This window comes from Terrapene carolina, unplaced genomic scaffold (genome assembly GCF_002925995.2).
Source record: "Terrapene carolina triunguis isolate 2854851 unplaced genomic scaffold, T_m_triunguis-2.0 Scaffold210, whole genome shotgun sequence".
Taxonomy (NCBI): Eukaryota; Metazoa; Chordata; order Testudines; family Emydidae; genus Terrapene; species Terrapene triunguis.
The window spans coordinates 36,490,052-36,504,203 of NW_020664561.1; the positions used below are offsets into that span (position 1 = coordinate 36,490,052).

The 14,152-nt window shown below is 39.3% G+C and overlaps 1 protein-coding gene across 5 annotated transcripts in view; it reads left to right on the top strand.

Moving 5' to 3' along the window:
- The window catches only part of LOC113407191 (transforming growth factor beta receptor type 3-like), a 177,695-nt gene that overhangs the window by 130,046 nt on the left and 33,497 nt on the right, over positions 1–14,152 (top strand). For all 5 annotated transcript variants that reach the window (XM_026655334.2, XM_026655336.2, XM_026655331.2 and 2 more), the window contains exons 5-7: positions 277–460; positions 6,693–6,861; positions 9,173–9,320. In XM_026655334.2, the coding sequence (XP_026511119.1) occupies positions 277–460; positions 6,693–6,861; positions 9,173–9,320 (501 nt within the window). The remainder of the gene's footprint in view (positions 1–276; positions 461–6,692; positions 6,862–9,172; positions 9,321–14,152) is intronic.

Consider the following 14,152-nt stretch of genomic DNA (forward strand, 5'->3'; position numbering starts at 1 on the left):
TATCTTCGGCTAACCTGGACAAGCATGACCTTGTGTTCTTTCTGATCATGTGATATTTAAAATGATTACATGGTGTCTAAACAGTTTTTAAAAATTGTCTGTTAAGCAGATTTTAAAACATGCAAAGTTTAAGTTAAGAGCAGTGGTGGCACATGTCACTTCATCACTTGCAATGAACAGATTTCTGTGTGACAGATTAAATGGCTTTTTAAAAAAAATTATACTTCTGTACTAGGTAAATGTGTCATATTAAAAATACATTTTTGTTCCCATCAGGTATCTCCAGGTTCCATTGTTCAATTTGAGAAGGGAAATTTCTCCTTGGCAACAGAAACCAAGGAAAAGCCTTTCCCTCAGGGAAATGAACATCTGTTACAGTGGGCCCAAAAGGAATATCGAGCAGTCACGTCTTTCACTGAACTCAAAATATCGAGAAACATTTACATCAAAGTGGGAGAAGGTAAGGATATTTTTTAAACAGAACAGGGAGGGCATTATAGCAGGATGGTGAGAATGCGGCGCATTATAGTTTGTATTTTACGTTCTGTGTCTTAATAATGAAATATAATGCTCAATATTTTAGAATGGAGACATGGTTAAGGGGCTTGTGGGGGGAGGGGAACAACAAGTCTGAATATCAGGCCATGGAGTTAGGTTCCTATGTAGGGATTCTGATGCCTTATTTTAGGCAGCCAAGTTTGGAAATTTTGCCCAGAATCCATTAGAGGAGTCAAATATTTAAGAAGTCGCATTTTCTAAAAGGGTAAATGAATCGTGCTGACTAATCAGGTAGCCTGTACTCTTCATTGAAAGGATTGATCCTCAGAAACTGAGGCTGAGTGGGATTTATTTTTGCTAGCCAGAAAGTCACTGAGCTTTTTCTCTGTTTATTGTTTTAATCCAAGAAATGGACAGGGACTAGAGTGCTTTGCACAAAGAATTGTTCCCTTCTACCATTTTGAAAGATAAGTGGCCCCCAACTTGGACACGTGTACTTTGTAGCCTCAAGGATTCAGCCTGAATTAAAAGAATGTGAACTCTTTTCTCCAGCTGCCTTTTTTCTGATGCACTCTGAGAGTTAGTCAGTTCAGGAGAGTTGCTGTATGGTGCTGACCTGCAGCATACTTACTGCATGTACCCATTCAGTTAGCCCATCAGGAAATTCTCACCACTTACAAAGGCAGTTGAAAGCCTTTTTGTGCTGTCTGGCCATAATGCCCTACATCTTCACAAAGAGGGTGGGGAGTTACTGAGTGCAGCTTTCCAGGGAGGGACAATTTTCATGCAGGCCTGGAGGATAGGTGGAGGGGTTCCAGTGTATTCTGCATGCATATTTGGCATCAGAAAAAGTCAAGAGTCATTCACTAACTTGCTGCAACTCTCTCTTTATTTAGTGCTCTGAAGGCATAATCAGAGTTGTAGATCAAAACAATGTTGGTACCAAAACACAGTGTAAATAATATTGAGATACAGACTGAGCACAGTCCAGAGATTCAAAGTGAAGGCTTCAGCACAACTGTTAGTGCCCAGGTATTGTAAAACTGGCACAGAATATTATCCAGCAATATGAGGCTCCTTACGGTACTATGACTGGGAACAGTAGAAATCAGTGGGAAATTTTAGCGAACTCCAGCAAGTATTAGAAATATAGCATTTACCAGAACCAGTGGGCTGCCTAATTCAGCAGTGCTCCTGCAGTAATGCTGGAGAAGACGAAACTGCTGCGTTATTCACCTAGCCAGTTACACAAGACTATGTGGAGAAAACATGCTTTCCCAAGCGCCTGCATGTGATCACTTTATTTCCTGAAGCATGAGTCTTGCCCCCGCAAATCAGAACATGCCTGTTGGTTTTATCCAAAACCTGCCAAATTTCTGCAGGGATTCCCCTGTTTGATTTCTTTTCTACTTGGCACCAGTCTAAGACTTTAATGCCAGAGGGTCATTCAGAAATATATTTATTAGTTTATTAAACTGAACTGCCTTCATTGCTGTTCTTGGAACATATGTACGTTAGTGGTAGTTGTCTGTATGCTGTAGAGATGAACGATTAATTAGATACTTCAAAAATCGGACTGAATTTTGTAGGCTGATCTGCAAGTCTCCAATCAGATAAGCAGTTAAATATATAAGAAGCTTGCTACAGCTACAAAAATGTTGAACACCACAATTCAACTAGGAATAACCACATGAGATGGGGCTTGGCAAGCAACCAAGATCGACACTTTTTCAAGGAGTTTCTACAAACAAGTTGAACTGTAACCCCTATTTGGGTTTTAGATTCAAACGTCTTTTAACTCCTGGCAAGTTGAGACTTGAGTCCTCAAATGGGCAGAAGAGAGAAAAATCAGATTCCTTCAGAGTATGTACCACAGCAGTCAAATGGCAAGAAGATTGCACACAGTATCTCTTTGCAGGATCCCTCCTTGCAAGTTTAATAAGGGAATTGCTGAGAAACAAAATACTGAATTGGCCAAAATGCAACATACACTGAATGAGAGGTGTCAGGCTTTTGAAACAAAGGTTAGGCTGCCCAGAGCACAGCCTGCAAGCTGATGATTGGCTCCTGTAAAGTGCTAAGCACCCTCCACTTCCACTGGCTCCAGTGAGAGTCAATTGTGCTTGGCATGAATTAGGGCACCTGATTGTGTCACCTATACTTGTGTTGGGTAGTACCTGATTTCAAAAGGACTTCACATAGCATGGTACTACTCAACATGAGTAAAGGAGGCAGAATCTGGTCCAGGAAGAGCTCAGCTCTTTCGAGGCTCAGGCCCTAACTGTGAATAAACTTGAACAGAAAATTCAGTTCATGGGCGGGGTGGGGAGGGGGGAGAGACTGGCACCTGAAGAAGAAAGCTCTTTCCAAGGACAAAATCACTTCTAACTTTGCTGTTCTAAGAAAACAGTGGTGAAGCAAGGAATGGCTGCTGAAGGGAAGTGGAAATCTAGCAAACCAGGTCAGGGCTAGGAGCATACAAATCATGGGGATGCCATACCTCAAGGATATAATGGAACTGGCTGATTAGAGATCAGATGGATGGGCATAATCAGAACATTAGACAGACTGCACTGAAATCCTGGGCCAAGGAAATATATGTGAAACGATGTTACTATGTAAAATGAAGAGGGACTCCGAAAAGAACTGAAGTGGAGAACAGTCTGATCACTATTATCGGAGTTCAGAGAGTGAGACTGGATTCTGTTTGAGGGACCTGTCAGTGGAACTATTCTCAATACAAGACCTCAGCCAGGCACACACAAGGAGAAATCCCTTTAATGATATTTAAAAGGATGTTATTGATACAGATTTGATGACAGCAATTCTTTGTCCTGCAAAAGTTAGGATAACCTATTATGACAAAACATGTATGTTTTAGGACACAGACTGTACAAAATGCTTATGGGATAAAATGTAATCAGACATTGCTGGTACAGGTGCTGAAATGTCTATGTAGGACGGGGCCCAAGTTTCGTTAGCATCAGTTAGCATGCAACAGGCTATTTGTTATTACTGTAGATACTAATTGTTCCTCCAACCATTTACTACAGTTGATGGCTTTGTTGTTTAGTTCAGAAATCCTGTGAGTATAAGCTCCATAAATATTTGGGTACCTGCCCTGTAGTTAATTTCTTTGTCAGTGATAGGTGTGGTGGGTATAAAGTGGTGCTATACCACATGGTTTGCAGGATTACTGCTTTATATATTTCACGGAGTTAATATTCAAGCTTTTGCTAATTAATCTACAGAATTTTGTACTGAATCGTTTTAATAGTTTTGGGGTTACTGCTTGAAATCACATTCACCTCTCTTCTCCCTGGCCTGCCCCTTTCTCACCCCACCTTTTGAGGAGCCCTCCAAACTCCTCCCTGCTGGGGAACAAAATCTCCACAGTAGTTTTAAATTCTCCTTGGTACCATTTTAAAGCTGAGACTTCTGTGCTCTCTTCAACATTCTGGAATAGCAGTGTGCAAAGAAATGAGTTAGACCACCAACATGAGTGACAGAGAGATTCCTCTGCTTACTCCTGGGCTGAAATCCCAAACCTCTCCCTTATACCAGACTTAGACTTTGAAAGGCGAGTTCCAGTTGGACGGAATTTTTACAGCTGAATTCTAAACAGTGGTTTATCATGGAAAGGTGATACAAGTAATGGTTCCTAATGCTCTTAAGTGAGGAGCACTAAATTGTGTCCAATTTAAGGTCACATTGGCCAAGAACCCAAGGGTAACACCCAGTTCATACAGAATGTAGCAGAATGCAGCCTCCCTTATCTTTAAAATGGAAGTGCTGCCCACAGAACTACAGGTCCCGATGTACAATATTCCACCTTAATCCAAGCAATCTGGCAGGCTCTGAAGATGAAGCATCTGCCAGCTACATTGCAGAACTCCAGTGGGTACACTTCGGCAAATTGGTTTCAAGGCATCTGTATATTCTGACCAGATACCCTATCATGTATTCTTCCATGCATATTTTACAGCAAATTCCATAGTATTATTGTCTGGAGATTACAGGAAGGTGGAGAGGCCGTAAACCAACCACTCCATAAATCATTTTTTAAACACCAATTAAATAGATCATTAAAACCTTAAACTCCCCCTCTCAAACAACTAGAAAGTAATGACCAAGGGCAGACAGAATGGGGTTCCTTTTATCTTCTGTTACAATCAGTGTCTTGGAAATTAGCAGTGGCAAGAGTAAACAGTTTTTATGAGGAGGAAAAAAAAAACTACACGTATACGTCAAATAGCCAGTGAGAGAGAGTTAAAATGAAGAGCAGAGGGAGCGTATACTATCGAGAAGAGGCCCAGTGTGAGGAGTCTCAGTACCAGTGGCAGCCGGAGAAACAGACTGATTGATTGAAAATTCTAGAAACACTTAATGAAGATGCCAGGAACAGGAATCAAGCTCTTTGCGGTGGCTAATGATATAAAGCATGTGGTGATCATCCATGACCTACTGAGAGGCAATTATTTTATGGCATGAAATGTATTACAGTGCTGCTGCTGAGGGTTAAATATCATTTATTTGAGTTCAGTACAGATCATTTTCCATCCGCTGCTACGTGGGAGGAGTTGGCAGAATTGCAGCTGCATTCAGAGCTCATCATCTGGCCGGGCACATAACAGATGTTAGGGGAGTGCTCTTTTGGGCAGCTTGCATAATTGTAGTCTCATATAGTTTTGATAGAAAGATTTTCTAGAGGAGGAAGCAAAGTGAGTATTCAAAGACCGTTTTGTGCAGGGTTGGGAAAAGGAGCCATCTTAGCTGGTTGCACTATGCCTAGGGATTGCAGGAGTCTCTATATGAAGTTATGTACCAAACTAGAAGTCACTTGAAGGATGATGTGTCAGCCATAACGTAGAGAACCAAATGTTACAAGTGGTCTTAGCTCAGTTTCTAAGTCTGTTGTGCAATTTTGACTGTACCATATCCTGAGTTTGCTCATGAAAACTAAGTAGCTGTTCATCATGCTACTGATTTTTGGAAGGATAATCTTGTGGTTAGAGCAAAGGGATAGATAGGAGTTTGGGGTTTTATTCCTGTCCTTGCCACTGACTTCTTGTATGACCTTGGACATGTCACTTAAAACCTCTGTGCCACAGTGTCTCCATCGGTAAAATGAGGATAACTGCTTCACAGCATACTGTGAAGATTAATTCTTATGTAAAAGCACTTTCAATTCCTTGGATGGAAGGCCCTACAGAAATGCAAAGTATTATTATGGAAATACTGGTATTTTGAATGCAATTTTACAGGCCCTATTTAAAAATCTGGCCCCAAAAACTATTGCTTCTGTTGTTTTGCATCACAGACTCAAAGGGCCACTATCAACATGAAATCTCAGCAGTATTAAAGAAAAATAAAATGAAGTATAGTAGTTTCAGGTACCACATTTGCCGTTGAACCTATCTGTTGTGACTTTATAATCAGTTTTCCCTCTTGCTGTATGAAAGGTATACAAACAAGGGAAATGGGTATATCAGTATAATCAACAATTAAACTGACTATATACAAAGTATGGTCAAACACACAAAGTAAGAAAACTGAAAATAGAGAGAGAAAATATCTGATCTCTTTCACTTATATTAACCTTGGATGTTATGACTAATGACTAAAAAAAATTCAGAAGGAAGGAAGTCTAGCTTTTATGTTGAAAGTAGGGTGACCAGATAGCATATGTGAAAAATCGGGATGGGGGAGGAGGGTAATAGGCGCCTATATAAGAAAAAGCCCTGAATATCAGGACTGTCCCTATAAAATCGGGACATCTGGTCACCCTAGTTGAAGGGTATCCCTTTTAAATATTTTTTGTGAATTACATTCAGAAGAAATATTTTTTTAAACACAGTGCACCAGATTAACTGTACTTTTATTCATTCTGAAGAAAGTTTTTCAGCTATCACCTTTACTACACCTGTAATTTACTACACCTGTTTTCAGATGTCTGTGTGTTGTAAATGGAAACTATCAATTATAAATTATTTATAGCTTTTGCTTCAGAGATGTCCTATATTGTTAGAACAGTAACACCATTTTTTTCAAGATTGTTGGTGTATCATCCATACTTACGTAAGTAAGTATACTTATATCAGGATTACAAGGAAGTGTTGCATTTAAGTGGTGTGTGTGTGTTGGGTCGGGTATATATATATTTCAGGGCATATGTGTATACTTTTTTTCCCCAGATCAAGTTTTTCCTCCCACATGCAACATAGAAAAGAATTTCCTCTCTCTGAATTACCTTGCGGGATATCTACAACCAAAGACAGCGGATGGGTGCCTTATGTCTGCCACAGACCAAGAAAGAGAGGTTCATATAATTGAATTAATCACTCCAAACTCCAATCCCTACAGGTAAAGTGTCCACAAATTAAGTTATAAAGTAAACTTGTGAGGATTAGATAACTACAGTAAAAATCCTAGTATCTGTCAAAAATGAAATCAATGGGACTTCTTGGTCATTATAAGAAAGAGGTGAAGAATCAGACCTGTTCTGCTTTAAATTAGGTAGAAATCTGAGATATTTAGTACAAGAAGGATATTGGAGCAGGACCCTGGATTGCCTCAAAATGATATATTCATTTTCCTGTTTGGACTGTAAAAGTAAAGTGTAGTTCCCGTGGGCCATATACTGCCATTGTTCTGCAGGCAGAACTCCTATTCAAGTTGTGGGACTACTCACAGAGTAAGGGTGGCAGAGTCTGGCCTGAAGTGTTCAAGAGGAGCCAGCTGGCACAAAGAAGTGAGCATCATCTGGTAGCGAGCACTCCCAAATTGTAATCTCGTTACTATCAATCACTTGCCAAATCATTTAATCTCTGTGACTCAGTTTTCCTCACAGTATTGCTGTCAAGGGTATTAAGCTTAGCTAAAATGCCATGAAGATGTAGGGAAAGTTTTGGGGTGCGGGTTGTGGGGGTTTTTTGGTTTTTTTTTGAAAGAGTACTAACTTGTAGCCTAACTGGTCTCAGTGGAGTCAATGGTAAATCTCTGCTTGATTTCAATGGAAGCAGAGTTAGGCCAATGTGGAGCATTTTTGAAAATCCCACCTGTAGAGTCCTATATAGGTGCTAAGTATTGTTATTGTACATAAAATCTGTATTTCACTGTCAGCATAGCAGTGCAGCTTTTCCACAGGCACCAGTAGAAGTGTGTATTCCTCAAAGATAATGGAAAGAGACTAATGTCTGCTTACCAAAGAGACCAGGCAGATCTCTCCGAGTTACCCAATTTTGTCATAATTTCATTAAGAGCAAATCCAGCTCCTTGGCAGTGGAATTGGTACACCTCAATTATACAAAGGAGTTTGGTTGGGAGAGGGCTACACAGGGGATGCACACACCCAGCATGTTGCTGAACCCAGCTCTGCAGGAGTTCCTTAAATAGCAGTGCCTGGGAGTTTGAGGGAGGATGGGGTCATGACAGAAGCAGGGCAGAGTAGGGCCCATGGATTTGCTGCTGCATGGCATGAGCTGGGACAGTAAAGGGCTACTTCAGCCATTGTGGTGAAGCATAGCTTCTATGGAGCAGTTCCTTTTCATCACTGCCACCACTGGTCTCCTGTGGAGATACCCACTTACAGCCTTCTGCTTGGGTGGAGCTCTGGGTCTTGGTTTTGACTGAAAGTGCATAATGGGAGTTTACTTTTCAAATGTTTAAACTGCAAATGTTTCTTAGTTTAAATGTACTAGTAAAATTTAGGATTAAAAAAGAAGTGTACTAATTCAGTACCTGCCTCAATCCTGTTATATGCCCAGATGCTGCCCATGTTGAAACCAACAGGAACTAAGAGGGACATGTGCATAACTACAGGAGATAAGACAAAGGCCCTGAGATATTAAATCAAAATGCAAAGTTTAGTTGAGGCCCATTAATTGGCAACAAGCATACTTTTATGGTCTACGACTTGGTAAAATCATGATGGAAATGAAGATTTTCTGTTGAATTTATATTCTGCATGAGGAAATGTTATTGCTGGGTAAAATCCACTTGCTCTACTTATTTTACTGTGCTGTTAAAAATCTGGATTGTATTCCTCAATTTTCCAGCAATCAGTAGGTTGGATGTCTGTGTTTTTTTTTTTTTTTTTTTAAATAACTATATATCCAGAAGTATTGGAAACTAAACACGATAGTATAATAATTCTACGACGCATGCAAAATTTTAAGAGCAGATATATTACTAAAACACATTATTTGTACTTTTTTGTGTTGCTGAACCTGCCTAGTTTATTTTGGTTTTTGGTACGATGGGGTGATCTTTTGATCTTTAATATATCTATACCCATGGAAAACTGAAATAACTGTATATTTAAGAGTTGTTTTGTTGAAATGAGGAAAAAAATATTGTATAAAGCAAACTACTAGTGGTTCAGTTTAATCTACCTTAAATAACAGCTGGAACAAGTAACAAAAACTGTTTGTAAATAAGAGATAAAATATTGAACAATAATTATTAGTCTGAAAAAGCACTTGATTCTGTTATGTAAAATCATTTTAGTGTGTGTGAAGTAACAATCTGTTTTGCACATGTTGTGTTGCCTGGGATGATCTCCAGGATTTTAATCAGCTGGCCAGACACTGGAATCATGATGGACTGGAAGAAGTTTGATAGCTGAAAATTTCTGGCATTCTGGTCTTACTTTGCCTTTATTTTCCACATACAGTGCTTTCCAGGTGGATATAATCATTGACATTAGACCATCTCAACCAGACGTCATGCTTGTCAGGGACCTCATACTTATCCTCAAGTGTAAAAAGTCTGTCAATTGGGTTATCAAGTCACATGATGTTCAGGGAAAACTGGAAGTGATTGTAAGTTAATGCATTTTTTTAATTTTTCAAGAAGCAAAATGCTGTTAATAGCTAATATGTTATGTGAATGAGTTAGAGTACAATGTCTTCTCCCTCTTAGCTAACATCCCTGGGTTATTAGCACTTTTCACAAAGTAGCATTCAGAAGTCTCTACATATATACAGAGGAACACATACACAGAAGAACTCTTCTGGCAGCTGGTGACATTTGGGCCAGGAGTGGATGGTGCTGCTAAATAGAACGTAAATCCCTCCCACTTATCTGACACCCATGAGATGTATGCAGATTCCTTACACGTTGGAAAAAAATATTCACTTCTCATGTGCCAGTACCTCAGTGAATGAATTCATAAGTTCATCTCAGAAGTTGGCAAGATGCCTGCAAGGGCAGAATGCATAATCATTAACTACAAGTAACACACCCACATCTCCTACAGAAGTGGGAACTGGTTAGTTCTGCTTATAGTGGGACTTCATTTCTACCCACATATAGTGGTTGGTCAGACTGCCCTCACCTTTGCTCTGGCTGCAAATACAAGGTTTCAAACATTTTCAAACCTGAAGTTAGACTCATAAATACATATTTAGGCATAGCTGGAAGTTCCATTTCAGAAAGACACCTGATGCATATTCTATGGCTCAGCACCATATCTGTTGAGAACATATTAATGAGCTTTCCCTAGGGAAAAATAGATTGATCTTGACCATATAAACAGTGTGGCCCATATCTGTCATGTTTGATTAGTTATGTTGCATGCTGTCTGTTTAGCTTAATAAGCTAAATAAAAGATATCTTTGTTGGGAGCCAGACCTATGTCCTAATGGTTAAGTGCTGCACGCTAACTGCAGGACACTCTGTGAGCTGTAGTGCATTTATAAGAACATCACTTTGCTTGGCAGCTCTCCTCTCTTGCTGATTTGGGAGCAGTACTAGAGGCCCTGGAGAGAGCTGAATCTAGATCTCCTGGGAGGATTGTAGGCAGGGTGCAGGGTCTTGAGGGTAAGGGGAGTAAAGGGAAAACAGGAGGGATGCTCAGGCTATGGAAGGAAAAGTTATCCTTTGTGACATCTCAAAATCCCCCTCCCATGCCAGTGTGTGGAAGGGTAAAGTGTGCCCTGGGTAGTCATGTGCAGTAAGGGAAAGCCCAAGCTTAGTTTACTGAGCTTATCACATCTGTAAACACAGGGACACCCCCCCCCAAAAAAGTTTAAATTCTCATTCAGGATTACTGCATAGAATTTGCTACTGAATGTTTTAGGCATAAACTGGGATGATGCCTTTTTGAAGGAGTATTTTCGCATGCTGTAGAATTGAGAGCAAATCCACTGCATGCTCATAGGCAGCTAGAACCTAAATTGCATGTGCATGTAGCTACCTGAAAAAATTGCCATTTGTGGCTTATGTATTTGCTGTGATATGAAATCCTAAAGGACGGTAAAATGTCTCAAATGTTTATTAGGTGTTAAGAGCACAAAGCAAGATTATTGATTTTTATTAAAATGGTCCCTTTTTATAGTTCAATTACATATTCAATAGAAAAGATAGAATGTATTATTTCATAAGAACATAAGAACGGCCATACTGGGTCAGACCAAAGGTCCATCTAGCCCAGTATCCTGTCTTCCGACATTGGCCAATGCCAGGTGCCCCAGAGGGAATGAACAGCACAGGTAATCATCAAGTGATTCATCCCATGTTGCTCATTCCCAGCTTCTGGCAAACAGAGCTAGGGACAACATCCATGTCTATCCTGGCTAAGTGGATGACACAATGTAATGTTTCTCATTTAGCATAACAAAAACAGGAAACAATATTACATTTTGAAACATTAGGACATCAGATCATTTTTATTTCCATGCTAAAGTTCTTGGGCAAATATTTCCTCCATTGTGTCATTCAAAATGCATCCCTTTCTGAATATACATCCTTGGCCTACAGTAATTATGGGGGGAAAGAACTGAATGTCCCCATATCATTCAAGAAGACTGTACATTACAGTGCTCATCCAAGAATTGGGCTGTGTTTATTCCTCTATTCAGATGAAGTTCTTTCCAAGCCCAATTTTGGATATTGCATAAAAACATTACAAAACAATTAGGTAATGTTTCATTATGTTCTTTTTTTACTAGCTGAATCAGTTCCACACTTTTGAATTTTCCTAACTTCTTGCCCTCAGCACAAATCACAATTGTCCTGGGAGAAAGTATTGGCAAACAGTGAAAGGTGAATACTAAGCTGCCTCTAAACCAGGGAAGGGAGTTTAAGGTCCAGACTCATAGACATTAGAGATGGAAAGACCAATTAGGTCATCTAGTCCATCCCACGTCTTGCTATGCTCATGAGATTTTTGATTAAATACTACAAACCAGTAATGTATTTCGTATGAAAAAAGGAATTACAAAATTATAGTGTACAATGGTCCAAATTCAGCCTGAGGTAAGTGGGCACAGTTCCACAAACACCATGGCTGAATTTGGCCCATTTTGTACAGCATTACGTATTTGAATTGGTATTGTACCTGGGTAGATTAATGCAAATTATTTTTTGTCTCGCATTTAGAACACCACTTGGAATGCCTGGCATTCTAACCACTCCATTCAAGCATACCAAGTTTTGCAAAACTATAGGTTGTGCTGTGGGTGAGGAAAATACAATGTACTGCCAAGTTCTATTATCTCCCGTTCATTTTAGCATATATAAGTGCAAGTGGGAATGGGGGAAATTCTTGTAGGGTAAAAACCAAATGATTTAAATGCTTGGAGAAATGTTAGGACTGTGCTTTGGATAAGAAAAAATAACCAAGTACAATAAATGATGCCAAGTTCTGAAATGATCTCCATTTCAGACTGCATTTGGGGTAGCTGTGTTTGTGTATTTGTTTTGGGGTGCCTGCCAAGTATAAAGGAGAAAAAAATTCTGGAACCTACCAGAGGAAACTGCTGTTACATCTTCACAACAACATCTGGAAAATATGTAAATAGCTTTCTAGGTCTAACACAATGGTTTATGAATATGGGTCCTCGAGGTGTGAACCAGGATGTTGACAGGGCATACAAATGAATTGCCCAATTCTGCCAACCTTTGTTACTACACTTAGTCTCGGTGGGTTTATGCACAGGAGTGAAGGTGTGCAGGTTCAGTGTGTAATGGAGAGGTGCAAACAAATCCTAAAATTGGCCAGTGCCAGTTATGACAATAATATTTGTTCGGCTGTGTTGTCCTAACAACAAAATTAAAAAAGTGAGGACAGAAAGGAAAATACAGCAAATTTGGGGCAGTATAGTCATTCCAGCCAGTCAGAACTATGTTTACTTGAAATGTATTTGAAGCTGTATCCAGATTAGTATCTGCTGAAAAGTAAAAGATTACTTGAACCAAGGTATTAAGAGGAGACACTAAAATTGGGATGTCCCTTGTTTCCTTTTTGTTTTGTTTTTTCCTCCTCCTTGAGGGATTTTCCTATATTGATAATGCTGCAGAAAACTTTGTGGCTACAGATCACCTGGCTCGCTTCTCATTATACTTTGCGCTTATAGTATGATCTTTTAACTGTAGATATCAAAATTTTATGTCTAAAGAGCCTGATAATGAATTCCCATTAACTTTTCTGGAAGTTGTGTATAAAGAATGTCAGATTGGACCTTTAGTGTTATCAACAGACCTACCTACTCATATCTCCTTGTCCAAAAACTTGGTTGGTGACACATTAAGAGGAAATTTATTTCTTTGAACCTTGATCTGAAGCAGCAGGCAGATATGACAACTGTCCTGCAGCAAGCTGGCAAAGACAGATCAGCATTGTAAATCTTTTAAAGCCCTACAGTGGGAAAGGATTAAGATTTGGTCATGTTGACAGTGAACAAAATGGGAAACAAATGGGGATTTTAGCAAAAATGCAGCATATATGATAGAGAAAATAATCAGGCATGGAAATGAAAGTGTTTCTTGTGCAGCATGAAAATAGTATGATCTGCAGGCACATAGCAGCAGTTGTTAAAAAGTGGTCCATTTTCCTCTTTATGGGACATTATTATTACATTCAGCTTGGTCTGTAGTTAATGTGATTGTTACAGAACTGAACTTTGTGCAAATATATGTTTAAACCCAAGATGCCAAATATTTAAAATAAATTTAAAGTGGAATAACAGCAAATATTTTATGATGGACCCTGTGACAGCTAGAGATGCTTGTTTTATCCCCTTGACTTGCAGATTTAAATGAGAGATTTTGAAATTTAGCATAATTATTTATAATAAAATGAAAGATGACTGACATCTGTAATCAGCTGAGAATTGTTGTGTAATATCACTATGAATTTATTTGTGTACATTCTTTTCATATTGTAGCTTATCAAGTTATGCACAAGTTGTATTTATGAGAATATACATTGTACTTATATATATTTTTTAAACAAGTCTTATAGCTAGCTATAGTCCTGAAAGATGCTGAGTACTCTAGATTTCCAGTGACTGAAAAATGTACAGTGATATTTGAGGATGCTCAGCATTTTGCAGGAGGTATTCGGTACTTCGGAGGATCAATTTCTAAGAGCCTCTTCTAGTGAGACACTGAGGCCCAGCTGATTTCAATGGGAGTTAGTGCATAAATACCTCTGAGGATCTGGGTCTCTGTGTCCTCAAGTCCCATTGGCTTCTAAGGTGGAATAGATGATGTGCAGCTGTACCATAAAGGATTGGGTCGTAGGCTGTGCCTTTTTCATTGCTGCCATACTGTGCAGGAGACCGGACTAGTGGTACAATGAAGATTTTGCTTACATAATTACAATGACAACCATCCCCGTAGTGATTAGTGAGGTAAGATGGACATTTGA